We start from the raw sequence: 27,079 nt of genomic DNA, 5'->3' as shown, positions 1-27,079 counted from the left end.
TTGCTCCTGGTGTTCTGCTTGGAAATTTATTGGTGTGAAGAGATCATGTCTGTGTTTATAGATCCCCACAGTTTCAGGACCTTGCCTGCAGAAGTAGACACTCCCCTCTGTGCTGTTTATGATTTCTAAACACATTCAAATTTTCTCATTTTGGTAAATCTGAGTCTAATTGCCAAAATATCATTAAGGAAAGATGTGATCAACATCTTAAATAAGAGTTTAAGTAGAATCTGCTACTAAAATGTGATAAAACAACACCTCACACACAATGAGATGCATTTTCCTGAAAGTGAAAGTTGTTCTGTGCAACCATAGAAAAACTGTTTGCTTATTAAATGTATTATGAGAGATCATAGGAATACAGTGGCACTACTTCCTGAAAGGGGGGGAACATAATAAGCATGATGGGTTTAGCAACATTTTAGATAATAACTTCATAAACCGTATTACTTTTTCACAAATTGATACATCACTCTTTATATTTCATAAACGTTATCATATTTATTGTAGTCATCAAGAGGAAAGCCCTTGTGAAATTGTGTCTCCTTCACCTTCAAATTTAGACTCCTCAGATGGCTGATTTAAACTGTTTCTCTTCTGGGTGCATACAAAACAGCAATTAGCTAAAATAGCTGTTCCTAGAGGACTGTTAATGTTCCCTTTTATGAAAGCAGGCAGTAATGTGCTTTACTGGTAAAGGAAATAAGCATTATTTCTGAAACAGAACAGTGGAGGAAAACGCTCAGAAGCAAGCGAATGCAACATTGGAGGCCCGTTCGAAAAAACAGGTGTTTAGCCAGGGGGATGTCTGCATACATTAACAATATAAAGGCTACGCAGCTTCTTTTTTTTAAATTTAAATATCTACATTTAGACTGTATATGATAAGACAATACCATTTATAGCGATACTTTGTATCCTGCATTATAATATTACTCATCTAACTGTTTCCTTGTTTTCCCATCTTCTTCCTGCGAAAACAACAGTGATGCACGCATAAAACAGCTATGGAGACCAAGAGGGAGCGAGTTGGTGACACAGAACAAAACAGTTGTTTGATGACGGTTCAAGTTTCACTGTCAGAGGAGCACGAGGGGGGAAAAAATGTAATGAAATGTGAAATGTATTGCTATAAAAGGAAATACAAAGAGTTTATTAAACTATGTGTTGCAAGTTTGAAGACTTCTGAGTCTCATCCCTGAAAACAAATGAAGTTGCTGAGAACAAACACTGCTGCGTAATACTAAAGCATCTCCGGATTAACGACACTGAAATCCAGCAGACACAGAGACACAATTCTTAAGAAGCCAAGATAATTGTTTATAGACTTAGTTTTTAAATGATGGTAATGACTTGTGAAATTAAAAGTTTTTACAACCACAACCTTTTGTCCTGGTTGTTATATAATGTCAGCAGCATCCCTCCACATGTTTGAGTAGGCACAGCTTTTGAATACTAAAAAATACAAATACTACCAACGCACATTTCTCTCTTCCCACTCGGCTCATTTTCATTTCCAGGTGTTTAAATGTGAATTAAATTTAAATGAAGCCGTACAATATCAGTGTTCTATTTTTCCAAAACTGATCCTGAAACCAATTATTTTGTCTAATTCTAATTACTCAAATAAAAAAAATATTTTTTTTGGTCTGTAAGGCCCTGTTGATTCTTTCATCCTAGATTTGTAAGTTAAAAACCTTAAAAACTAAGACTAAAACTAAACTATAACTGACGCATTTTTCAAAACAAAAAACTACTGATGCACTTGTTAAACTAACTAAAGGGAATAATCAAACAAACTGATAAATGAAATAAAAAGTATTAAAATACATAACTATTATCACTCTGGCAGGGATCCTCAGCTTGGTATTTGTTTATCCCGTTCCTGTCCTAGCCCCACGCAATCAGTCGGGGTAGATGGCCACCCTCTCTGAATCTGTCCTGCTGCCGATGTCTGTTAGAAGCAAGTCTTTACATTCCTTTAGGCACCTACACACACCAATAACCCCATCTTTATTTCACCCTCACACTCCAGCTGTACATTCACATTGATTCCAGGAAGGAGCATTGTTCTCTCCCCAGCGCGTGCTTTCACATTACAGCATTTCTAAAGATGGTCCTTTTCCTCTTCTTCGTGACCAACATTCAGCATTAACGTCTCAGTGTCTCTGGTTACTGATCGTCCTTTTCATTCATCTTGAATCAAACATGATGCTGAAAAAGCAGCAATAGAAACACAGACACACACACACCTGTGCTGGCCTAAGTTTCCCATCGATGCTGGAGTCTTCGATGTTTCTGCAGCTACAGCAGGAGCTTCAGCTGCTGGAGAGACGTTGGCTTCATCCGGCAGATGCTCCTCCAGGTTGCTAAGCCTGACGGCACGGTTCTCTTGAGTAGTTTGTGCCCAAAGTTGCTGGACAAACTACAACCTCTCCAGCTTGCCTCTGGTTTTCTTACCACAGTGGTTGAAAACCCAGTTGTTGTTTTTTCTCACTGTCTTTTTAAAATGTAAAATTTTCACCTGAACACCTGCGAGCACTGGCACCCTATCCCAGTAACAGACTTTATCCTTACAGTCATCCTAAAACTTCCTTTATGCCTTTTCGCTATTCCAGTTCCCGGAGCCCTCCTTTTATCCCCATAGTGCTGTCACTTGCCGCAGAGCGCTGCTCCACCTCCTGTGACATTCACGCAGCACATCAGAGTGAACTGGCTATGTGAATGGTACTTGTTTCCCACCAACCCCTGCCTGCTCGGGATGGTGGGCAATAATGTTGTGCATCAGTTTTCCTTGATAGAATGTTTTCTAATAATTGGTATTACAAAATTAAAATTTGGCAAATGTATTTAATTAGAATTAATTGAAATGGATGGCAGTTAATTGGACTTTTATTCAATTTTTTTTACCATCTTTACAACGTGTCCTGACATGGTGTTTTGTGTGAATTCATGCTATAGCGATAGACTGAACTTTCTTTACTTAAACTTTCTTTAAATGGTTTATGGCCTAATCTTACAGTATACACACAATGTGTCTGACAGTATGAAAATATTAGAAAGACACTGTTGTCCTTGTCCAGTGAAAGTCCCCAACATCAAAGTCATTTGCTGTTAATTGTATAATACGTGTAGTCAAATACAAAAGCCAGTCTGTGCATTACAGAGTTTACTGGTGCTGTGAGTGCTCCAGGAGTGGGTGGAGGCGGCCAGCCTAAGGTCAATGTGGCTTGACATGGTCCAGCTACAGTCTGGTAAGATAACCGATTCCCCATGAGACTGAGAGCCAGTCAGGCAGAAAGAGACATATAAACTACTGCAGCGTAAAGTAAAGGGTCATCCTGGCCAAATACTACACACAGGAGGTGAGAGGCTTGGCAGGCAGGTGGATGGATGCAGAGGCTGGGTGTGTGCTCGAGTGTGTGTACGAAAAAAAACAAAACAAGAAACTCTCCTCAGTGGATCTTTACCCAGGCCTAGCCTTACTATGTGTGTGTGCATGAATTAAAGATTAACGTATGTCACAGAATATAAGAGTGTGTGTGTGTGTGTGTGTGTGTGTGTGTGTGTGTGTGTGTGTGTGTGTGTGTGTTTTTGGCCCTACCTTTTAGGTGGATCTTATTTTCCGGGCTGTGCACCAACACCGAGCTAACTGAATCCAAGCTGTCATAGTTACTGCATCCAAGAGGGCCCGTCCTTGTTTCGGTAACCTAGGAAACAGTAGAAAAACAGACTTTATTTTATTTACATATAATATTACATACACACACACATTATATATATATATATATATATATGTATATATATATATATATATATATATATATATATATATATATATATATATATATATATATATTTATATATATACACGTATACATATATACTGTATGTATTTTGGTTTGACAGCAGGCAGAGGAAAGGGTGTGACACAGCCCTCTGACAGCCTAGGAAACGATCTGCATCTTTTCCTCCACTCCAACACCTGCAATCAGAGCTGGCTGCAAAGTGATGGCTGATGTGTGAATCAAAGGGAAGGAAGGGAGACAAGAATAGAGGAAGCACGATGGGACCTGATGTTTGTTCAGTTGATTCTGCTTGCTGCCTATAAAACCCTCTTGTCCATCAATTCCACTTCCACAACTTTTTTTTTCAAGAAACAAGAAAAAGTTTAATTTTTTTATTCACACATGTATAAATGATGTACAGTTGTGTGTATATCAGAAAAACAATCTGTAATATTTTTAATCATAAGATGGAATTTAAAATGAATTACTGTACAACTCAGATGTCCCTGAAATGTCTGCTAAAAAAGGTAAGCTATTTAAAACTGCCCAATATGTGTTTTCAATATGAACATTTCTAAAAACAATTGTTATGGGGAATGCATAAACTGTATTATACGGCCCACATACAGCATGCACTACTTAATGGCTGGTAAGTGAGAACAAACCAAAACCCCAGACCATAATAATGACAGAAATGTATACTAAGAGAGAAAATTAAAATGCTAGAAAATAAAGAAAGAGGTGAAGATACAAGGAAAAGAACAAATAAAAATATGCCAGTTATTTTCCTTGGTAATAATCAAAATGGCACTGGGTGAGAAGATGGATTTGTTCCCTTGCAAAGACATTCCTCAGATAAATCAGACTATTAGGAAAAGGGTGCAGTTGTGCAAATTTGCTATCCTTAAAACAGCCTTGTTACTTAGTTCTTCACACTCACACTCATTAAGATTCCAGCTTTTATCCAAAGATAGGAATGTTACCATCCAAGGCAGAAATAAAAGATGCAAATCTCAGATATCTTTCAAATATCTGAAGAAAAAAAAAAGAAATTTCTGAGATGGAGTTAAAGATAGGCAGACGAGAAGCAGAGGCAGATTAGTGAGAGGGGAAGAGGCCACTTTGGGTTGTTGAAACCTCCGATGTGACGATGTGATTGCAGATAATCTTGTCTTTCAAAACAATAGGCACTCGACTGTTCCATTTCATCTTGCGAGCTGTAGAGGCAGATGAACGCAGGACATGCTCTTATTTTTTAAGTTCATATTTGCACAAAATAAGAGCTGTTTGCAGAAAAATCTTTTTCCATGCAAAGTGTTTCTGCGTAGCAACAGTTGACATTCGCTGAAAAATTCTTCCTGGACTGAGCAGACAGATATGATCATGAACCAAAGGTGTATGAATTTAATCTTCTTTTTAATATTTTGTATACCAACTGTCTTTCGTTCTTTGTTTGCTTCATTTTTTGTCCTCCATAATTTCTATCCCAGAGGCCTTTATATTTTCAAAACGTATTACTCTCTTTATCTGCTGGAGCCATAAAAGCATCAGCGCTTCCAGCTGTGTTCTCCTGAATACACATTGGGCTTTTTAGTAACTCCTGTGATGAACTTCAATAAAAATCCACCAGAGAGCTGCCACCCCCGCTTCTGCTTATGTTTCAAACTCCCAAGAGCCATTCAGTCTGAATTGTTCCACCTGAACCATTTTATAGTTGGTTTTTTTTGTTGTTTTTTTTTTAAGTTCTTTCAACATTAGTGATTATCCATGTTTTTACTTCTTGTTTATTTGATTGGTTTTTTATGGTGGGGGGTGATAAAAGGTTCTATTTGGATATGCCAACATTAAGTGATCGAACAATTTATCATTCATTTATTGCAGGCAATATGGAAAAATAGCAATATCTCTGTTAGTGACATAAACAAATAGAAACAATGACTTATTCTATTCATGTTATTGTGTTGATTTTACCTTTGACAATGTGTAGATTTGATAAGGTCCTGGCTTCCCATTTTATGGAAATGACATGAAAAAAAAACATATTTGGGTTTCTGAAGTGACTGTCAACTCTAAAATTTTAAGGCAATGCAATATTTGCACAATGCATGCTGATGACAGCCACAACGCTGGGATGGAGTACATACTGTTTACTGCAGTGTACAGGCGATATACAGCTTCTATTATTTTTATCTTCAACTAAATGCAATACACCGGTGAGAAAAAGATGTATTTAATTTTGCTCAAAATTGCATTTAATACCACAGTTGGAGAAGTTGGATGTTTCTTTAAAGTGTTCTTGTTGATTTATCATCAACTGTAGAAGTGTGGGGAGATACCAGCCCTGATAAAATATCAAGTAGCAAATTCTATACAGACGCTACCAAAATACATCCTCCCCACAGAATTGCTGCCAAAGGTGTATGTATTATTCTTCCTTTATTGCTGGAGATAAAGATAATGCATTTTACTCCCACTTCGTACTTGGTTATGCAGTGACACAAAGCCCAGAGGCATTCGTGGACATAGGTCAAGTGCATCCCACTCAGAGAGCTTCCTCTTGGGTGTGAAGTTGGTGTGAAGGATCGTAACGTGGCCGGTGGCCTGCATACTTGACATCCACGTTGAGCCAAAACATAGAAGATCCTGTTCCAGCGGGGATTTGCTGGTTATGTACGGATAAGAGTTTGTGTCTAGGCCGGCGTAACTAACACCCATCCTATTCCTGCCACGCTACCGAGGTAAAACCAGTTTGCAGGTGCATTTTTAATGGAAATATATTTTTGTTTCTGTGTTCACAAATCAATCCTGATGAAAGTAATACAAATAAATGACTTTTTACACCTTTTCTTGCTGTATTTTTATTCATCTTTGAAAGTATTATTTAGATAGTTTGTCAAAACTAAAAAAATTACTTATTTGATTTTTTTTCAACATTGACATTACATATTAAGCAAAAAGTGTTCTTTTAAAATGTGTTCATGTTTGATTTTTGTTTTATGCATCTGGATTCCTCAAAATGAAACACAAGAAGCCAAAACAAATCAAGGACTGACAGAATAAATAGAAAAGATGTCAAGTTAAAAGTTTATTTCAAACATATTTAATTTTTTAATTATTTTACTCTCATTTTTTATTTAATTGTATTCTTGTATTTTATGCTCATTTTATTCTATTTATTTTATCTTTGTAATATATGCCTTTTATTCAGCTGTTTTTAAGTGTACAGCACTTTGGTCAACCTTGGTTGTTTTAAACTGTGCTTATAAATTAAATATATCTTAATATATCTTATAAATAAAGTTTTTCTAAATGGAGGGCTACTGCTCACATCTTAGTGAACCAAAAACATTCACAATTGTAGGTAAATAGAACATCTATGGAGAAAGCCTTTAATTTCTGGCTTAAATTGCTGTATTGCATCTCACTCTCCCTAATTTAACGCTAGATTTAGGGCCTCCTATTTTAATAAAACTCTTTAGCAATCTCTATGTCCTAACATAAACATGCAGAAAAATTAATTGGCAGAAATTCCTACTGAAACAGGTTTGAGACTGATGGGTCCCCCTCTCTTCCCACTTGGGAAAATGTTAACTATGGGAATGAATCAGTCCTGAAAACGGCACGTGTAAAAACCGCTACACTCACTAAGCAGTACATTTGAGGCTCAGAGAGCAAATTCAAAACTAATGCAAAATTAAATGAAACTAAATGGAATTGCAGAAAAAGATTATTTTGTTTTAATTTTTGTTCTGTGCCTGTTTTTTTATGTTTGCAGCTTCATTTTTCTCATGAATTCCTGTTTTCTTATTCTAACTACTTAAAATAAAGAATAAAAGTATTTTTGTACTGCAAAGCATTGTCAAAATCTGTAAGTCAATACCTCAAAAACAAAAAATTAAGACTAAAAGGAATGTAAAACTAATCAGTTTTCCAAAACTACAATTACTGATGCACTGGCTAAAATAAAAAACTAAACTGAAATAATCAAACAAACTATAAAATCAAATAAATAAATAAAACATTATAAACTATTTTAACTCTAAAAAGCATAATTTTGAACATGCCTAAATTGAACTTTATTGTATTTTGAATAAATTGTGTCAAATTATTTTCAATATCTTGGTCATAGCAGTCAGTTTAAAAACAGATTGATGCATATACTGTACAGTATGAACTTGCTGAATGAGGACTAATTGGTGAATCTGTCTCTGAAATATTCTTATCATCTGAAATATTTTTATCAAAGTTTACTTAGAGGTAAAATAAGTGAGTAACTATCTGTTAAAATGCACCAGAATGCAGGAAATGGCATCTTCTTTGTTAAAAATGATCTGCGGGCCAGGCCCTGCAGAGTATCTGTTTGCTTTAACATTAATGTATTTCATAGAATAACTAAAACAAAACAAAAAAGCCCTTAATCATAAACACTTGCTCATTTATGTCCTGTTGTTGCCATTTTTGATTGTTTCAGTGCACCAGTCACTTCTTAGCTCCCTCATATCCCTCCACTCCTCCCACTAGACACGCTTTGGTTATTTATTAAGCAAAGAGTGTGTGTGCATTCACAGTGATAATCTTTTCGATATGCTTTGCCTCAGGCATCAAAAAAGGTATTCAATTTTCTTTGTTTACTGTTGTGTTGACTATAATCTCAGTTAAAGTTGTTCTTAATGTCGCATTTGTCTAGATTCCCTTTATCTAATATCTTTAAAAAAATAATGTTACAACCAACTTTCTTTTTTTTTCCATTTTTAAAATTGAATTTCACTCTCATCAAATGTAACAATTTTCCCCTAAGATTGCAACTCCTCTCAGTCAGTCCAGAGAGCCTTTGTGCTCTCTTTTTATCGCGTCCGACCATTCAATGTTTCGTGGAAAAGCAGTCAAGTGCTTTGGGCCCCATTTTACAGTGACTCTTGGCAACAAAACCGGTCTGAGACCCAAACCGACCTCGCATACCACATTTTCAGCGAGCGCGCTTGGAAATGAGCCATCGTGTTTGACATTCATGCAAAGTTGACACTGACCAATTACTCATTTCAATCAGATTTGCTATTTCAGTTGAAGCATCAAAGCACGGTCCACCCACCCACACACACCTGCTGTCATCACACCAAAGCCAACAGATCTGTTCTGGAGAGAAAAGTAGTGCTTCTCGTCCAATTGCTGGGGGGAATTCAAACGCGGTAAATCCAGGCAGATGAAGTAAAAGGATTATTCAATCTTCTGTGAGTAAATTCTCAGTATACCTGTGACATTGTGCAATTAATGAATAAAAATACTTAGCGGTGGTATTTGGCTGAATGACAATTCATTCAATGTGTTGTGGTTATTCAGGTGTTGAGTGTGTTTGAAAACAAAATAAACAAACCGTGAAAACCTCAGCGACAATCTTTAAACCTGTTTGTCAGAGTTTGTAATAGGTATATGAGCAATGTCATAGAGTTTTATCGGAGCTTTTATGTTGGATTGTATAACTTGAAAAGAGGTTGGTTTTGAATTTGGAAAGCTACAAAACACAAGTGAGTGTGTATGGCAATAATACACAGCACATTTGCATATAGAATAAATGTGCTCCATACTGAAACAAACATTTTTCAGCCAATTACTGATGCACAAAGCATGCATCTAAATGTGAAGTGGAAGTGGACTTGCTGAGTGAATGTGTGCAGTACCTTAATGGCAGAGGTGGCAATCTGGAGGTGGTGGAGTCTCCTCAAAGTGCTCTCTCGGTCGGTGAAGTAGGAAGCCGCCAACTGATGGAGCAGCTCCAGAGACACCACTGAGCTGTTGCTGTTGCCCTCTGACTTCTTATTTAGCTTCTGCTTGTCCAGGAAAATGGTCAAAGACTCTTCTCCTGCAGATAAATAATTAATCGATAGATCCATGACCATTTCTCAGAAAAGTACTTATTCCCTTGGGAATCATGTTAAAGAGATGCATCCCTTTCTCTATTTAAAGCATTTACAGAGGCTACCGAGGCTCCTCCGTGCTGACAGGGCAATCTTGTGTGCAGAGGAAGTGAAGTGGCATTCTGTTTTAACATTTGACGTTTCTCTGGCAGACCTCAGCTGTCTCATTGTGGTATTGTGGTTTGCCTTTTTTGATGCAGATAATATGATTTTTCTTGGCTTTGCACCCATTTGTCAGGCAATTATAGAACCATTAACATTAAACCAAAGGTTGTGATTTTCCATATTGTGAAATGGTGTGTCATAGCGTGGCTGTGGCTCTCTTGCATAACTTATGAAAATTGGGTGGAGAGGACTCTGATAAGAAGGTGATTCTTTGTATTCTTTTCTTTTGACTTCAATGTTTATGAGCCTTTAGCATTTGTTATATTCTCATGTTAAAGGTATAAACTAATTTCCCAGTTGATAAGCAATAGCTAACACCACCAAGTGCTGCTGATCAGTGCCGGCTCTACTGGAACCCAAATGGCTGCTAAACTTTCATACTTAAATAAATAAAACAATCAAGTCTAGCTCAGCTCTGTGTATTTCCTGGCAACTATCCAAACTGCCTCCTGAATTATCCAAAACTTTTCACTTGATTTAATCTCAAAGTAGCATAAAGTGCACATTAAAAAGTCTGATAAGGAGTCAGTATTTTAAACAAAGAGGACACTACTTATGTGATGTAGTCAAGCTCCTCCAAAAATATTTCCCCCTCACAGAGTCATCGGAAAGGGACGAGCAGTTAAAAAGTGAGAGAAAACCTCCAGCATTGGAAGCTCTGGCAAAACTCATCACTGATGCCCCATGAAATTAAAAACTACTCCTTAATAATTGCATCAATAGTTTTATCAATTTATGTGTACGTTAATGTTTGTTTTATTGATTTCATTGTAAACACCTTTGGACAAAAGCTGCCATTCAATGCAACAAGAACACATATCCTTAGAGATGGTTAACATGTGTTTTAAAGACTCTGTGTGAGTTTAAAAAGCTGACAACTGTGTCATCTAAATTAGACTCGACTTGGGACTTGAGTTGGATCAATAGAGGATTCGACATGGACTTAATTCAGTTTCTTCCTTTAATGCCAATGCTGAAAAACTAAGGCTTGAGTCAGACTCGAGTTCTGGTGAGTCAACTACATGCCTGACGGATACGTGATCTTCACTTTCAGCTGGTTAAAGTAACATATCAGGGCGAGACGCCATCTAAAGTGGAGGTGATGTGATTCCAGTCTACACTTGGGTTCAAATTCTCCAGAAATTGTTGATATGTGTGAAACATACTGGTGCCTTATTGAGGAAGTTGAAAAATATTTTAGTCATAAATGAAAAAAGTATCATATTATAATCTAATATTGACTTCTCTTAAATGTATCCATCGCTTTTAAAACCTATCTGGAGGAAAATTAAAAAATATAACATTTTGTCTTAATATAACCATCAAAGATATATCACTAAGCTATTTTGTTTAATCTAACTTCTTTAATATAAAATGTATAACAGGCCTTACTGCTACAATTGAAAAACATCACATGAAATGCATAGATTCCCACAGGATTACAACGTTACACCCCACTCACTCATGAAAGAACCTGAATGGCAAGATGACTCAACCTTCCAGTTGTCAGGCTTTAAATTCCCATCAACAATCAGAAGTAATAACAGGGGAGAACATTTTACCTGCCACGTGATCTTTGGTAACACTGCCGCTCTAAAAACCTTTAGTTGAGCATACATTTTGTTAACCCCCATACATAAATCCCAAAACCGTTGTCTTTCTCAAAGCTCATTATACTGTATCAATAGTGGAGGCTATCATCTCTCTGAAAGTTTTTGTGTAATTTGTTTTTTTAAGATATTCAGAAAGATACTGTGTCTGTGCGCCCCAAAGACAAGAGTTTTGAGCTCAGTATTTTTTTTTTTTTTTGCAAAAAAGGCATTTTATATATATATACATACATTTTAAATAGAAATTCACTTCTTAAACTCTCCATTCTCTCAATGTAAGGCAGTTAATTTCATACGCATCAAAAGTACCAAAGTGAGCCTCAGCAGCTTCATTAAATCAACTTATTCACTTTAGCAAAATACCTTCCACAGATCAATGCCGCTGGCGAACAGCAGGCAAGACTGGAGTGAAAAGAGCAGAACAAAAGAGAACAGATACTTATCAGGAATGTTGGTTTTCACTTGGCTACAGTATAATCAGTATTCAGACTGGGTCTACATATTTAGTTGAGGCTGTTAATTACATATAGAGTGTTACTATTGGTTTTAACGTTGCATTCGTCTCTGCTCCATCTCCCATGCTTTATGCTCCAGTGTAGAAGAATGATATGTGGCAGAACAGTTTGGTGTCTGAGGACGCAATTCCAGAATCAAAGTAGGTGTTCAGAGACATCTGTCTCAAAAAGAATCTCTGTATGGTGCACAATTACAGTGTACACAAAAGGTTGACTACTCTTTCACAACATTACAGTCCAGCAGTTTATGAGAATTTTCATGGGTTGTGTTTCAATATAAGGTCTTTTATAGAACTATTAAATTAGTATGTACCCTATTTTTCACATTATAGGCTGTACAAGTTTTCCTGAATGATGAAGTACAAGAAAAAAAGCAAGTACACTGTGTTTTAGTTTAATGGTTAAACACGCATTTTCCATAAAATTAACCCAGTGTGAATAACTAAGTAGATCTCACAATTCAAATACCATGAGGGTTGCCTTTAGCCGGAACGGCTTTATGGCCTACATGACATCATCAGTCTCTCACGTCATTGTGGAAGAATTTTGTCCTCTTTTGTTATGTCATATCAGCTTGTCTATTTATCTATAGCTGTATTAAGTTCCTGTTACGTAATTTTAGTCAGACTGAGATCTGGACTTTGACTGGGCCTTAATTTCACCACTGCACTAGGTTTTAACATAGACTCTGCATTGAAGGCAAAATATCTTCACTTTCCTCTCCTCTGCCAAAAGTATATGGTTCCTGAAGTCTTGTTGTTTCTTCAGATGTATCCGTGCAAATTCAAGTCATGGTGTCATGTTTGTTGATTTTGTTTTTTTAAGAGGCTTTCTATTGCCAATCCTACCCAGGGATTCATACTTGGGTAGTCTTTTCTAAAAGATATTACGCTGAACTCTAACATATTACATGCTAAGAGTGGCCTGAGAGTTTAAAATGTAGCTCTTGAGAATTTAAAAATTTCTCTGAACATTGCAAAGTCTGACCTTGGGGTGAAATTGCTGGGATATCCCCTCCTGGGGAAACAAGAAACAATCTTGTATGTGTCCCACTTGACTTAACCTTCTAGCAGTAGGTTGATGGACTTAAATTTAATTGTAAATGGCCTTCCCAGATTCCTGGATAGCAACAGTTACTGATTGTATTATCTCTTACCTGAATGTTCCAGACCAGCAAATTGGCAAAACCTCTGCTTTTATCACCGGCTGATAGATTTACTGTGTTTAAATAAGAAGCACCTGCTAATGCTACGTACCATGAACATTCCTCAGAAAGCGGTATGACTGTATTTAGTTTTTTAAACAGTGATTCTGTTAACAGACTTAACATCCTGACCATGCAATAAGATGACCAGACTCTGCAGTACATCAATCCTAAAACAAAGCAGCCACTCTGAGCATTAAACAGCCATCAGTCATGTTTTTGTGAGGTGTAAGCAATCAGAACTGCTGACTATTCTCTTTCATGACTTACTCTTCTCCTTAGGGAGGTAAAAAAGGAAGAAAGATATATGCTAATAAAAAGAAGAGTGTAATCCTTCTATTTCTCTGTCAGACTCTTGCAGCTGTGTGTAATGTTCATCAGAGGAAAAAAAAAAAAAGTGGAGAATTATCACAGTGGAAAACAACCCTAGTTGAATTCTGCAGGTATAAAGTGTGGGGGTTTTTGCAATTGTTGGTTTTCCCTCAACATTATTCTGCAGCGTTATGCCACCGCAGGCTATATACCTCCTTGGAGGGCTGAGATAAGTAACTTGTCTATATTTGGTGTGTCTCAACACTTCCTAACCTGAGAATAAAGGCAATCACCTGTCGCTCTTCCTTACCTCCCAGGGTAGCAGAAACTAAGAAGTGGGTTCCGTACTTCTTAATAAGGTTCTCGTTGATTTGCTGCAAGGTTGGCCGTCGCCCCAGTAACCGTAGGTTGCGTAGGAACTCTGGTGCTAAGGGCAATGGAGCTTTGAGGAAATCTCTCTTCTCTGTAGCCAGGCTGTTCACCTTCCAGTGGCTGAACTCCCTGCAATTATGAATACATTAATAAGTGAGGGAAAGGGAGAGGGAAACAGTAGCAAAGTGATACTTATGATTCCTGTCCTGACACTGTCCAATGTCAAGAGGTTTCTCCTGAAAAAAGCAAGGAAGAAAAACAACACTGCCACATTGTGGACTCATCTGTGCGTCTCCAAGATGACAGACTACCCTTTATGTTTGTTCAAGTAACTCTTTTGGTCAACGTTTCCATGATTCTAGAAGTTGCACTTAAACCATTTAATGCTTTATTTCAAGCATTAGCTTTTCTGTTTGAACTCTTTGTGTTTTGTTGATTCATTGAATAAAGTTGTGTATGTTTATTCATTCATGGCAGTGTATTTAATGATGCATATTATATGTTTCTAATTTGTGGTTTTGATGAATGCCAAATAAAATACATTAATTTAACCATTGTTGTTCATATAGTTGTATGTGCGTTGTGCTCTCCCACATTTACTGAGATGGCAGGCCTCCAAGCCATACATTTAGTTTTGTTATATTCATTATGATTAAATATACACAGTCTATGTTTATTAATTTGTCTTTGATTTACATGCAGATACAGTCCTGACCGGCGTTACCAAACGCTGCAAACCAAACAGCGAGCCAAGGACAGGGACTGTCTCCCTGCATGTTTGAGCTGTGATATAATCAAAAATAGCAGGTGTAAAATGCGTAATACATAGAATACACTATGAAATGCATGTACATTCAGGGATTTCTGAAATTGTATGCAGGTTGTTTTTTTCCATTTTTTTTTTTTTCATGCATGTTCAACAAAAATTATGGTCAACATTAGTGCACACCTGGAAAAAAAGGATAACCACATTTTGTTTAGTAATTCACTCTATGCATATACACTGATGAGTGCGTAAAGCACCTGCAGAAGAACCATTAGAGAATGTATCCTTAGTTCAAACAGTTCAAACAAAGCTGACAGTTTCAAAGAGCTCTCAGTTAATGCTAGCACCTCGTTCAGACATGGGTTTAGCAGAAGACACTTTATTAATCACTGATTGGAGATTATGTTGGTTTACTATAAAGTATAGATAGTTAATTACAAAAGAGTCATCGAAGGTTATAGACAGGAAAGACCTGAATAAGCTTTTGTCAGTTGAATATTTCACCTAGTGGTGTATAGTGAAAAGAGAAGAGGGCCAAACACAGATCCCTGTGGCACCCCTGTTGCCAGCTCATGCAATCTGGACTTGCCATGATACTCTGAAGGATCTTCCTGTGAGTTAAGACATGAACCACAAGAGGAGACCGGAAAGGCGTAGTGCAAGGGCGTCCAATTCCAATTTATGTCAGTGTGGAAGGTGGGAAACATCTAAAAACGGGCAGGACAGCGGCCTTTGACGATTGGAATTGGACACCCCTGGCATAGTGAGAGGGAGGGTGCTTTGGTGGGGAAAAAATAGGCAGTCTCCCTGTTTCCTTGATCCAGAAAGAAATGCTGAGCTGTAACAAGATCCATGACTACAGGGGTGTGACAGAGAAGCTGCTCTCCAGGAAGGGTGTGAGGTCTGTGTTTCCTGGAGAAGAGGAGAAGAGGAGAGCGTGCCTCCTCCTGAGCTGAACCTATTGAAAACATGTTGTTCATTGGCTCCGTCATATTTTGCTCTCCAGCATTTCGTGTAGGTTACACCTCCTTGTCTTCTCTTAGACTGACTTCAAGCTGCTTCTGCATATTCCTCTGTGCCCCCTTCCCCCCTCCCTGTAAAACAGCTCCTTCAGGTCACTGGTGATCCAGAGCTTATTAGCGGGGAAGCACCTCACTGTCCGGGCAGGGATGGCATTCTCAGTACAGAAGTTAATGTAGTATGTTACACAGCCAGTCATCCATGTGGCTCACAGAGTGCATCCTGGTCTGTAGCCTCAAAACAACTTTGCCAAGTTTCATCTGCTTCCTGCTACCACCTCCTCATAGTTCTTTTGAACCCAGGTTGATTCTCAACAAAGTGTGTGTATGTAGAAGTGAGGAGAACTAGATTAGGATCTTCTTTGTTGAGTAGACGGCTGACAGAGAAGCTGTAGATTGTCGTTAAAGTGTTATATGCGACACAGGGATATGCGACTAACAAAAGAAGAAGAAAAAGTGAACTCTGTCAATGGATAATATGGGTTGATATTCACCACTGACGGTAAAATATCTGCACCACAGAAATGTCCCATCACATTAACTTGTCCCAGATTAGACAATCTGTTGCAAACAAAGACTAATACCCCTGTTTACCTGTCTTTTGACAGCTATTTAGAGTTGGGGGATGTTTAGCTGCAGCCACGTCTTGGTGAAACACATATTACTTCATTCCCGATATTCCCATGATGTCCTTTTCAGCAATCTAAATGTATCCATTTTATTTTCAAGAGATGTCACAATCCCCACAATGACAGAAGGAAAGAGCTAGTTTAAACTTCCTCCGTATTTTGCTCTTTGGATTTATTATAGGCCGCATGGGCTTTTGAGAGCTCAATAAGATGCTCCTGTAGGTAAAGAAAAAACGACACGAATGGTCTTAATTATCCATACCAGAAGATATTTAAAAAATACAAGCAGAAATCACTCAAGCCGCTCAGCATCTAAAGTAGTGTGTTGAGCAGAAATAAACTCTGTAGAGAACCTTATGATGACAAGATCAACAATATGACAGGAGTTGTTGCAACAAGCTGCCAACTGGTGCAAAATATATTCCAGTGTTTAAATTGAGTGAATGCAAGCCAGTAAACAAGTCAAACAGCTTAAAACTAGCCACCTGAACACATCTCACTAATAATTATTTATTCATTCATTTCTGCAACAAAAAGAAGCTCAATCTAAAGTAATACAAAGATGCAGCTCGTCATATATGCATAAATGTACAAACACCAACAGTAAAACCTTGCTTTCCCGAATGCACTTTTTCTTTGTCAAACACTTTGGAAGTGGAACATGCACAGGGGGAAGTACACATACTGTACTGCATCATTGTCTCAATTTCCAACTATTTGCCCTTAAACTGCCATTTTTGCGTTCAAAAGATTTCCATTACCAACAACACGATACCGTAATTATCCGGTTGACAGCATTACAACTGCACTTGGAAGAATACAATGGGCTGATTCACCGTAATACGTAATAATACACAATAAATATGAAAAAGGGTCATTCAGGCAGTACTAAACTAAAGACAGCAGGGGGATTTAATTTGTTTTTAGTTGCAGTCTTGCACATTAGTCTTCAAGGGGGTGCTGAGATTTGTAATCATTTAGGTCAAAGCATGACAAAGCTGTCCTCAGAAGGAATGTCCTCAGGAGCATACGGTCACACTTGTACTTCATTAGGAGGTTCTTTCTCATATAATGCACCAATTAAAGTCTAGTTTTAGTCACGCACGCAGACACAGCACACAATTTGTAAAGCTATCTTGAACTAAGGCAACATTGTTGTGTTGTGAAAGCAGAACAACTCTGGGAGAGTTAGTTGCAGCGGCTACTTCGGAGCTGGAAGAGGGGAGTGCAGGGAGTAAAAGGTCAAGAGCAAAAGAGGAACCCTTTGCTTTCTCACCTGTTGTTTTGAGAGACACCTACACTTATTTCACTTAGATGCTTTTTTCCTTCTACCTGCTTGGTGGCGTCTCCTCTTACAGTTAAACCAAGATGTCTCACTTGTTGAAAGCACTTTTACTGCAGTTTTAAGGTGGGCAAAGGTCATTCCAACAACTATTTTGTACGAAATGTTGCCATTCTAATGGCAACAGCAGTCAGATAACAAATGTCTCAAACCAAAGGCCGGTCACATCTAAACGCAGCAAATGACATTCACATGCATCAGTAGCCATTAGTTTTAGCTTAGTATTTAGTCTGGTAAGTTACAGTATGACAGCTAGCAGTTGCAGACTGATTAAGTGTTCCTGATGCAGACTGATGTGTTTTTAGAGCAGCTTTGCAGTGACTGGGCACGTGAAGGGGAGCTGATGGCGACAGGGCCAAAAAGCAAAGAAAAGCATTGCATCATTTACTTTTCTCCTTGCTTCACTCTCTAAGAGTTAACGATGAGACTGCTGGCTGACCGTTTGGCTAATGATGATAGATGGTGTTAATTAAAAGGTTTTAGCACAGCACTGATTGCACCTGCAGCTCTGGCACTCAGTTTCGCTGAAGCAGAGGGAATTTGGCTTTGAATAGAAAAATAAATAAATAAATAAATAAATAAATAAATCTTTTGCTATGCAGAATTTCTCTTGGATGCTCCTCCAAGCAAAATGCTGGAAAGTCACTTTTGGATATCATAAGCTATACGATTTCAGTGAATATATAAAGGTTTAAATTTGGCCTCCCTTTCCAGAATTCCTCACATCTGTACAGATGTTGCTGACAAGTACTGCATGCTCTGCTACACCACTTCTTCTAATGTGTCTGAAGTGTTTTGTCTCCTCATATTGTCCAAACATATGCCTGCAGCCACATGTCAAAAAAAGCAATATGGCCACTGCGCCTCAAGCTTGTCCATCTGACTTCCCAGCAGTCTCTCACTTCCTGTGATGATTGAGGAAGGAATGATTTAAAAACCTCCTCCTTCTTGCTCTCTGTTTTGCTCCTTCTCTACACCCCCAACCTTTCCTTTTCAACTTGTCTGCATCTGTGGTCTTATTCTTATAATTAGTAGGTTTTTTTCCCCAAATAAACATTGAAAAAGTGCCAGAACAGTAGCTACATATCGTGCTATATCATGCTGCTTTCAGTGTGCCTCAGAAAGGAATGAGCTAATGATGATCCCCATTGTTTAATGTTTTATAATGTAAGGTAAAAGTATAAGTAAGATTTTCATTCCCAGTAAAAGCTTAAAGCTTCTTTCTTCGATAATGAATCCATAATCTTCTGAAACTTGATTTAAAAAAAAAAAAAATTGAAACGGTGGAAATAGCCCATATGAATAATAGTAGTTCTTAAAAAGCCTTGGGACAGATGTCTAGATCTCTCTTGTTCCACCCCCCTCCTACAGCTCTTCCAGGAGGATCCAGTTGAGAGATGTAATCTGTCCAGTGTGTCTTAGGTGTGCCCTGGGGCTTCCCCCTGGTTGGATATGTCCAAAACGCCTCCCCAGGGGCGCGTTCAGGAAGCATCTCAACTAGATTCCCAAACCACCTCATTTGGCTCCTCTCAGTGTGAACGAGCAGCAACTCCACTCTGAGTTCACAAACACATGCACCAACATATTTATTTAGTTATTTGCAAAATTTGCAAAATACTCAGTATACCAGTATAGGCTCAGTATTCAAAACAATAAGATATATTTCTGAAAAAGGGACAATTTTGTAAAAAAATAACAACATTACAAGTCCGTTGATCACCAGTCAAATGGTTTTCAAAACCATTTTTACTCTTGTACTCTTACATTTCTAATGGTGCAATTTAAAGTATCCTGAAGTCTCTCCTCTTGGCAGTAAAGGTTGAACGGCTCCCAGTGTGGCAATACTGTATAATAATGAACATATCTAATTTGAATATTGTTTTGTGTAATTTCAGTATCTGCACAGAAACAAAAACAGCCATTGTTTTTTTTTCCCCAATTGTGTCCGTATTACTTCTGGAAATATTATATTTAATATATTACACTTACAATCTGTTTAAGAAACCAAAGGAATCAGTGCTCTGCAGCTCTAAAATTCAGGTGAATTCCAATCACATTTCACCGACATTTCATATCACAGTGTGGAAGATCAAGACCCAACAGCTATTGCACCATCTTCACAACCAACCACAAGACATGACACAAGAGTTCATTTGAGATCTGTTCATGCCACCACACGAACAACAAATTGTCGATTCAACAGTACAGACTTACTGAACAGTCTGTTGGCACTAATGCTGTGGGACATGCGTATTACCCATCAGAGTGGTTCATCCTAATTGAGACCATGATGGATGAAAAAGGCAAGAGCTCAACAGAAGTTCCAGAGAAACAAGGGCAGAGGAAGGAAATATATAGGAAACACAAAAAGTCAAAATTGCAGGTTCAGATTGCAGTAGTTCTGCTTCCTCACCACAAGACTTTTCCTTCTGAGCTTTAACTCATGATGAGAAGTTTGTGTGTTGTAAGTGAGCAAGGCTGAAACTTTATAATGAGCCGCTTCACCTGAATCAGGTACAGTCTCACCTATTAATAAGAAGTGGCCCACTTATGATTTCTGGCTATTTCTGGAGTTTGGTGGTTGTCGGGGAGCACACAACCTTCAGGCTTCTCCATGAAAACCGTGCTTCACTGCTCACAACCAATCCTCCATGGAAATGAGTCTTACATGTGCAAGGAGAGGATAGATATTTTCATCCATCTCGCTGAAAGTGTTTTTATTATGCTATCATGCTCAGGGGAACATGGCTGCTGCGACAAAGGAGGAAAAAAGATTGCATTTTTGCAAGTACAGTAACTTTAGCATCTGATTAAAATATAGATTTGTAAAGTGAACGTTCTCACGTTCTCACAGCGCCATCTCACTTTTACCATGTCCTCCATTTAATCTTGTACAAAATTCACTGTAACCCAGTACTGGAGTTGAGGGGGGATGAGGGGGGATGGCATCCCTCCTGAAATAAAAACGGTCAAAATCATCCCCCCTGTAAAACTGCCATCCCCCCTTTCCATCCCTTATGTCATTTCATCAATGAATGTGGTTTTACTGCTTTTTCCACATTTAGAGTCATCACCCGAAAAATAACTTATTTGACAATTTTCACCTGTTTCAAGTAAATTTTCACTTGAAATAAGTAGAAAAATCTGCCAGTGGGACAAGATTTATCTTCTCATTACAAGCAAAAAAATCTTGTTCCACTGGCAGATTTTTCTACTTATTTCAAGTGAAAATCTACTTGAAACAGGTGAAAATTGTTGTTTTTTCCAGTGATGAGTCTTGTTTTAAGTGTAATGAGATTTTTTTTACTAAAATTAGACATTTTAACTAGAAATAAGACAAATATTCTTGTTAAGATTTTGAGTTTTTGCAGTGATCCATTTTACTTATCCTTTGAACGACAGAGTCATATTGATAAGTTCAGAAAAGTGTTTTTTATTATTGTGTTTTGATGTATTTGATGTACTGTAAGCCCAGTGGATATTTAAAGCTTACACAAAGCTGCATTTAACTGCTGCTATGTCATTCCTGCAGTATTTCTGCAGGTGTTTTGGTCACTGCTATTATTTGTAATATATTATATTATTTCTAATCAGCACAAAGTATCTGTCCCCATATGATAAAATCCACCATCCCCCCTGATTCTTTTTACAACTCGAGTACTGCTGTAACCTCACAAGAAAGTGATACCAAGTCTACCCAAATTGTATTTATTTATCTTAGTCAGCCACATGCTCACGGTATAGCATAATGTGAATTCACCTTTTCTGTTCTGCCGTTAAGTGTAAGTGGACTAATGAGTTATTTTTCATGATCAGATGTGCAGCTGAAACTGTACATACTTTCAGAGCATACTTAAGTCTTTGTAGGTTTTGCTTTTTCCTCCCCCTTTTGTCAAGCTTTAGCCACAACAGCTACAGGCTTTTATTTTCCAAGGGAGACTTGTGAGATGTTTTGGTATTCTATTGTAGAAATGCATTTGCAAAGGTTTTGATTTTGCCCAATGATACTTCCATTTCGATCAATCACTTGAACAATGATTTTAAAAATCTAGAACAACTCAAAACTCAAATTTCAAAGCACTTTGCTGCATTGTATCTAATTTTTAGCATCTAATATCCAGGTAGATAAATGTCACATCTGCACAAAACACTACATTTATCACTACTTTCTGGACCAAAAAGTGACTGTTGCTCCACACCATTTTATGGATGTGGGATCACCATAAATCCATGACTTCAGCACTGACTAAGAAGAATCACAAAACATCACAAATACTACGGGACAGCAAAACTGAGTGAATGTTAAACCTTTTCATGAGTTATTATATTTGGTAACTTTAGTAGACATGAACATGAAATGAAAAAAAAATGACAAAAGTAAAAAGGTTGAATAATATTCTCTTAATTTATTTAATACCAAGCAGAGGTGATATGGGGAAAAACAGAGATTCTTCAGTTTAAAAAAAAAAAGGGGTGACAGTAAGATATTATCTAACAAACTCCTGTTAGCTGACTATGGTGGCACTGGTGCCTGGTTCTGCTTTCAGACGATCTGATTTATGTGTGGAAAGAACGAATAAGGCCATAGGACTAATCAGTGTGATGAATGCCAGAAAGCTGACAGCAAAATCAAAAAAAGATATTGCAACTTCAATTTTACAAAGGAAGTGCACTGATTTCATGATCAATCAGCCAGTGAGACCAGGTTTTTAAGCTTCTACCTAGCGTGTCAATTAGAGGTCTAGAAAACCCTGCTGATCCATTCTAACAACCCAGATGTATTCAGTGACTCCTGAATCCAAAGCTCAAAGGAATCAAATACTAGTTGTATAGCTGCAGCTCACAACAGGCATGTGTATGAAAAATACAATCATTTAAATACAATTTTCCATTTACGCTGCGCATTACAACAGATGCAAAACTAACTGCTAGGTCTCAGCATCTGCCGCTCTATTTCTGCCTGTGGTGTTGAAGTGTTCATCCTGCCAATCCGTCTTCGAGATGCAACATAGGGGACAATTCCAGGTGGATAAATCAGGACCCGCGTCCGCGGGCTCACCCAGGCTGACAGATACAACTCAGTGATGAACACAGTTAGAATTACAGCAGTAGAGGCGTCTCCTCGTTTCTTCGTCGTATATGTCAACTGATGTTCATAACAGAGCCTGGAAATGTTATTCCACACAACAGTTTGTTTAACGTTTTAAATAACATGAGTGAGGTTATCTGACTTTTTTGACAAAATAAAAGCTAGTCTTTCTGTTTGCATTTGAAAATAAAGCCAAACCATATTACTCCTTCATTTAAATGATCTTCTGAAAATAATGGCTCTAAGGTTCATTACAGATATAAGTTATTTAGATATAAGCTAGCTACAAATTTCGGGTTTTTTTATTTTTAAATAAAGAAATCAGAGACCAAAGTTGGCGTAACCTTTTTCACTGCCAAGATTTCTCCATTTGTCAATATGAGGTAATTGGAACCGACAGACTTGGCAGATCCAAGTCTGAGTAGCAACTGACCCGACAGGACACAAATCTGTTAAAGGAAGCAGATTTGACATTAATGTGAGTACAAAGAACCACGCAGTTTGATTACAGCTCTACAAACATTTCACATATTAATGATCCCATATTCCTGTTATTAAATGGTTGATCAATATCTTTTTAGAGGCAGACTCAAAGCTTGAATAAACTTTACAGCCACCAACAGAAACTGAAGGACAGCTTATGGATGGTGTCATGTAAAAACTAATTCTCCACATTTTCAAAATGTGCAAAGCTATTGAGTTTAGTTTGAAAAACTTGTGAGAATGTTTGCAATCTTAAAAATATGACTGACATACCCATTACTTTCTTGTACTGCAGTCATTTAGGAGCTAAAGTGCTCCTAAAGCCCCTGAACCTTGATGTTTCCATCCCACATTTGTCAAGCTGTCTTGTCAAGCACTTGACCAAAGGTTATCAGCCCCCAATGGTGCTGTACATATAAATGAAGCGTGGTTCTGCTCTGGAACAATGGCTGGTTCCGTTTTTCAGCCTGGGAGTTGAATGATGAAGTCCCTCTTCCTGTCCTGGGATTTGAGCTCATTAAAACTCTCCACTGTATTGTGGGAGCTCTCTTGAAACAGACCTTCCACCCAGCATGGAGGGGGAAAAAACCAGAGCGTACTTTTTTCACGATGAAGAGATTTTCCTACCCAAGTCGTTAAGACCTGTGTTGGACAACATTGGTTTTTTTTCTGCAACACATCTGCCATGGAATATTAAGACTCTTGAAATAAAATAAAAAACGTATTTAAGAAGGTTTCAGCTTTGCAGCAAGCTTAAATGGCTGAGAGTGTGAAAACCAAATCAACCAGTTTAACAGCGGGTTACTTTAGATTTTCAGGGTGTCCTGAATCTGTACGATGTGTCACCTGCCTACTTATGAGGCTGGCATATCTGGGTTGGGTGTCTCTGTCAGCTATTTTTAAATGTTTTCATGCTTTAGCTGGATCTTGTTTCTTTGCACATGTAATATGTGTCAGTGAGAGTGCTGACATTTGATTGAAGCAAATTGTAGGACCACTTTTAGTTGTAAGACAGGATAATATGTAAAAATATGCAAAAGACAAGGAAAAGTAAGGGCAACTAAAACTTTAATGAGACCTGCATTCCTGTATTAATCATCTAGCATACTTTGTACTCAACTAAAACAGTTTTTTTTTTTAAACTTCAACACCATACTGCAAATAAAATGTACTTGTTTTTTTCTTTGTTCACAAACATAATTTATATTATAGATGAATGTGTTTAAAACACAAGAAAAAGCAATGATGAAATTGTATACAGGTATAAACCATGTATTAAATGTGACTACAGCTGGATTCCAATAAAAGCTGTTTATATCCAATATAATTCATGATAATGAATTACTGTGAGTGGCAGCCCTCTATTTATTGATTAATGTTAGGCCTACTTTTTGAAGTCCTTTTGTCATCTTTTTGACTTTTAATGAATCACTAATTGGACTGTTCAGTTAGTACCATCACATAAAATGAACGGTTTTCCAAAATGAATGAAGAATTCCAATCTATCTCTGCAGGAGAACTCAGTTGCTGGCCCAATTTACTTTTCCTACCCATCCATATTCTATACGGGCTTCATCAGTCCAGGTGTGGATGGTATCAGTGGACCCAGCCGTCATCAGGTGACAGGCTACACCTCTGACGTGTAACCAGTCCACTTGTTTTTCTCATGTGTTAATTCATTGAATCATATGACTAATACTGATGCCTCTAATGCTTTGCTGTCACTTGAATGAATGACTATTTACAAAATGATGGAGTGTTGTAAAGTCCTTTCTTCTTCGCTGATGCGTCTGGGGAGGGGGAGGTGGGTTCAATTCTCTGCACATTTCAATTTGACACATTAAAGTAAATATTAGTCATCTATCTTTTGAGTTTAATGATATTTACTGCTGAATGTGATTGATTGCAGAATCACGTGACCTGAATTAGTAGGAGTAAATTTGCTGCTTCTTTGCTATTTTCTTTTTCACTTTACTTTGGGTTTGCTGCCGGGGAAAGACCAAAAGCTATAAGGTGATGCAACTTGGTTCAGAGTACACCACTGCACGTGATCATGGTTCACAGCAATGAAGCATTGTATTTTTTTCATGAAAAAAACAACAGCAAAGAAGAAATTCATGGATATGTACTCCATTAGTGTTCAAAGACATTTTTACATTAAAAAAACAGGTCAAACCTTCAACTGGTGAGTGATAGGAGGACACAACTATTACAATAATATAATAACGACCCATCATCTTGGTTTGGTTGATTACTTTAGAATAACAGATTTTGACTCTTTATCCTGATGGTACATTCCCAATGAATGCCACTGTTGCCATGACAACGGCAGAGATAATCTAGACTTTCCGCTGTGCCCCCACCTATATCGCCCATAGGAAAGACGGGCACTGACTTTGAGTGTACGAACAATGAATGTGTCAGATTTACATGGGATTTCATTTATCTGCAGCATTTTCAGAGCAACACGCATGAGGCAATGCACATAGTCAGAAGGCGAGCACACTGCGTCTATTTATAAAAAATCAAATATGTGTACAGTGATGAAGGTTTTGTTAATAAGCTGAGGCAAATTTCCCTCAAGCAGCTGAATGCCATATTCTTTATTCTGATAAAAGAAAAAACAACACGTCTCCTATCCCTGGCTTCATTTGTAGGTTTACAATGTAACAATAGGCTCATCGTGTGTCAGTTCAGAGGCAGTAGCCATATTTTGGTACAGTAGAAGAGCCTTTTTTAGTTCACTTTGCAGGAGAGGACTTAAAAATAAAAGACAGCCCCAAGGATTCATGACAGGCTCAGAATTTGATTCCCTGCCTTCCTGTATTAGTATCTTGCTGGAGAAATCAAGGAGATGAACACTTCACTTTCCCTCTTAAATTCCTTTCAGCTATTTTGAGAGTAGCTCTGCAGCCAATCTCTGCTTGGCTGATGTGTCCCATTTCCCTTCCAAACTACGACAACAACCAAAACAGAGACAAGGTCTATCACTTGAGCACGGGATAACCTTTTCTGCATCAAGAATTAATCCATTTCAGAAGTGAAGGCTTTAATTTGATCATTTCTCAGGCTGAATAATTGTTCTGAAAGACACAGATTAAATATCTCAGGTGCCTTTGACATAGAAGTATCCTGCCAGTGTTAATTTGTTGAGATGCGGCGCTGCCTGTTTCAGTCTCGTATTCCTGCCACTCCGCAGTAATACATTTCAGAAAAAGGTACAGCTATATGGCCACTTGAATTATTCATAACTCCTACTGTGCAGGGAAGATTACTTATTGATGTGCATACATACACGTGATTCTCACAAAGAGAAAGATTCCAAAGCACTGTATTTTCAGACGATACCATGTAATGAATTTGGTTATGCAGATTATAGACTTTTGAGCATGTACATCTTTAAATAAATACTTTTTGATTTAATTTGATTACTTTCAGGTTTTACATTTAGGTCTTACTGGGTCACATCCTTATTACTCACAGAAGCCACCTGAACTAACTAAGTAGCAAAAGTGGAAGAAACAATGAGACTCAAGAAACCATGGTGACAAAGATAAAATACAGTAATAGAGTGACTGAGCAAGAGAGCAAGCAAGTGGAAATATTGGAAAGTGTTGTAAAAATGATATGACCTCCAAGCCTCAAGGCGGACAAAGTGAGCTTAAAAATGCAAAAGTTATTTTTCTGCTGCTTTAATGAAGAAATTGGGGAAATACAAAAGCTGAATTTGCACCATTTTCCCTTCTATGTTGATCTTATGCGCAGAAAAATGATAATGTTAATCCAGATTCAAAGAATGCAAACCTTCAGATTCAATTTCACATTCTGAAATTTGACTATTTGACTTGCTTTCATTTTTTAATAAGAATTGAC

General features: G+C 37.7%; 1 protein-coding gene across 2 annotated transcripts in view; it reads right to left on the bottom strand.

Annotated features, from left to right (window-relative positions):
- brinp2 (bone morphogenetic protein/retinoic acid inducible neural-specific 2) overlaps positions 1-27,079 on the bottom strand; it is a 230,807-nt gene that overhangs the window by 65,820 nt on the left and 137,908 nt on the right. For both annotated transcript variants that reach the window (XM_061732840.1, XM_061732841.1), the window contains 3 exons: positions 13,817-14,007; positions 9,464-9,645; positions 3,605-3,710 (listed from right to left, as the gene is read on the bottom strand). In XM_061732840.1, coding sequence (XP_061588824.1) covers positions 3,605-3,710; positions 9,464-9,645; positions 13,817-14,007 — 479 coding nt within the window. The remainder of the gene's footprint in view (positions 1-3,604; positions 3,711-9,463; positions 9,646-13,816; positions 14,008-27,079) is intronic.

Source organism: Cololabis saira, chromosome 10, assembly GCF_033807715.1.
Source record: "Cololabis saira isolate AMF1-May2022 chromosome 10, fColSai1.1, whole genome shotgun sequence".
NCBI classification, from domain to species: domain Eukaryota; kingdom Metazoa; phylum Chordata; class Actinopteri; order Beloniformes; family Belonidae; genus Cololabis; species Cololabis saira.
Note: the sequence above shows the minus strand (reverse complement) of the source record. Positions and strands in the feature narration are given on the sequence as shown.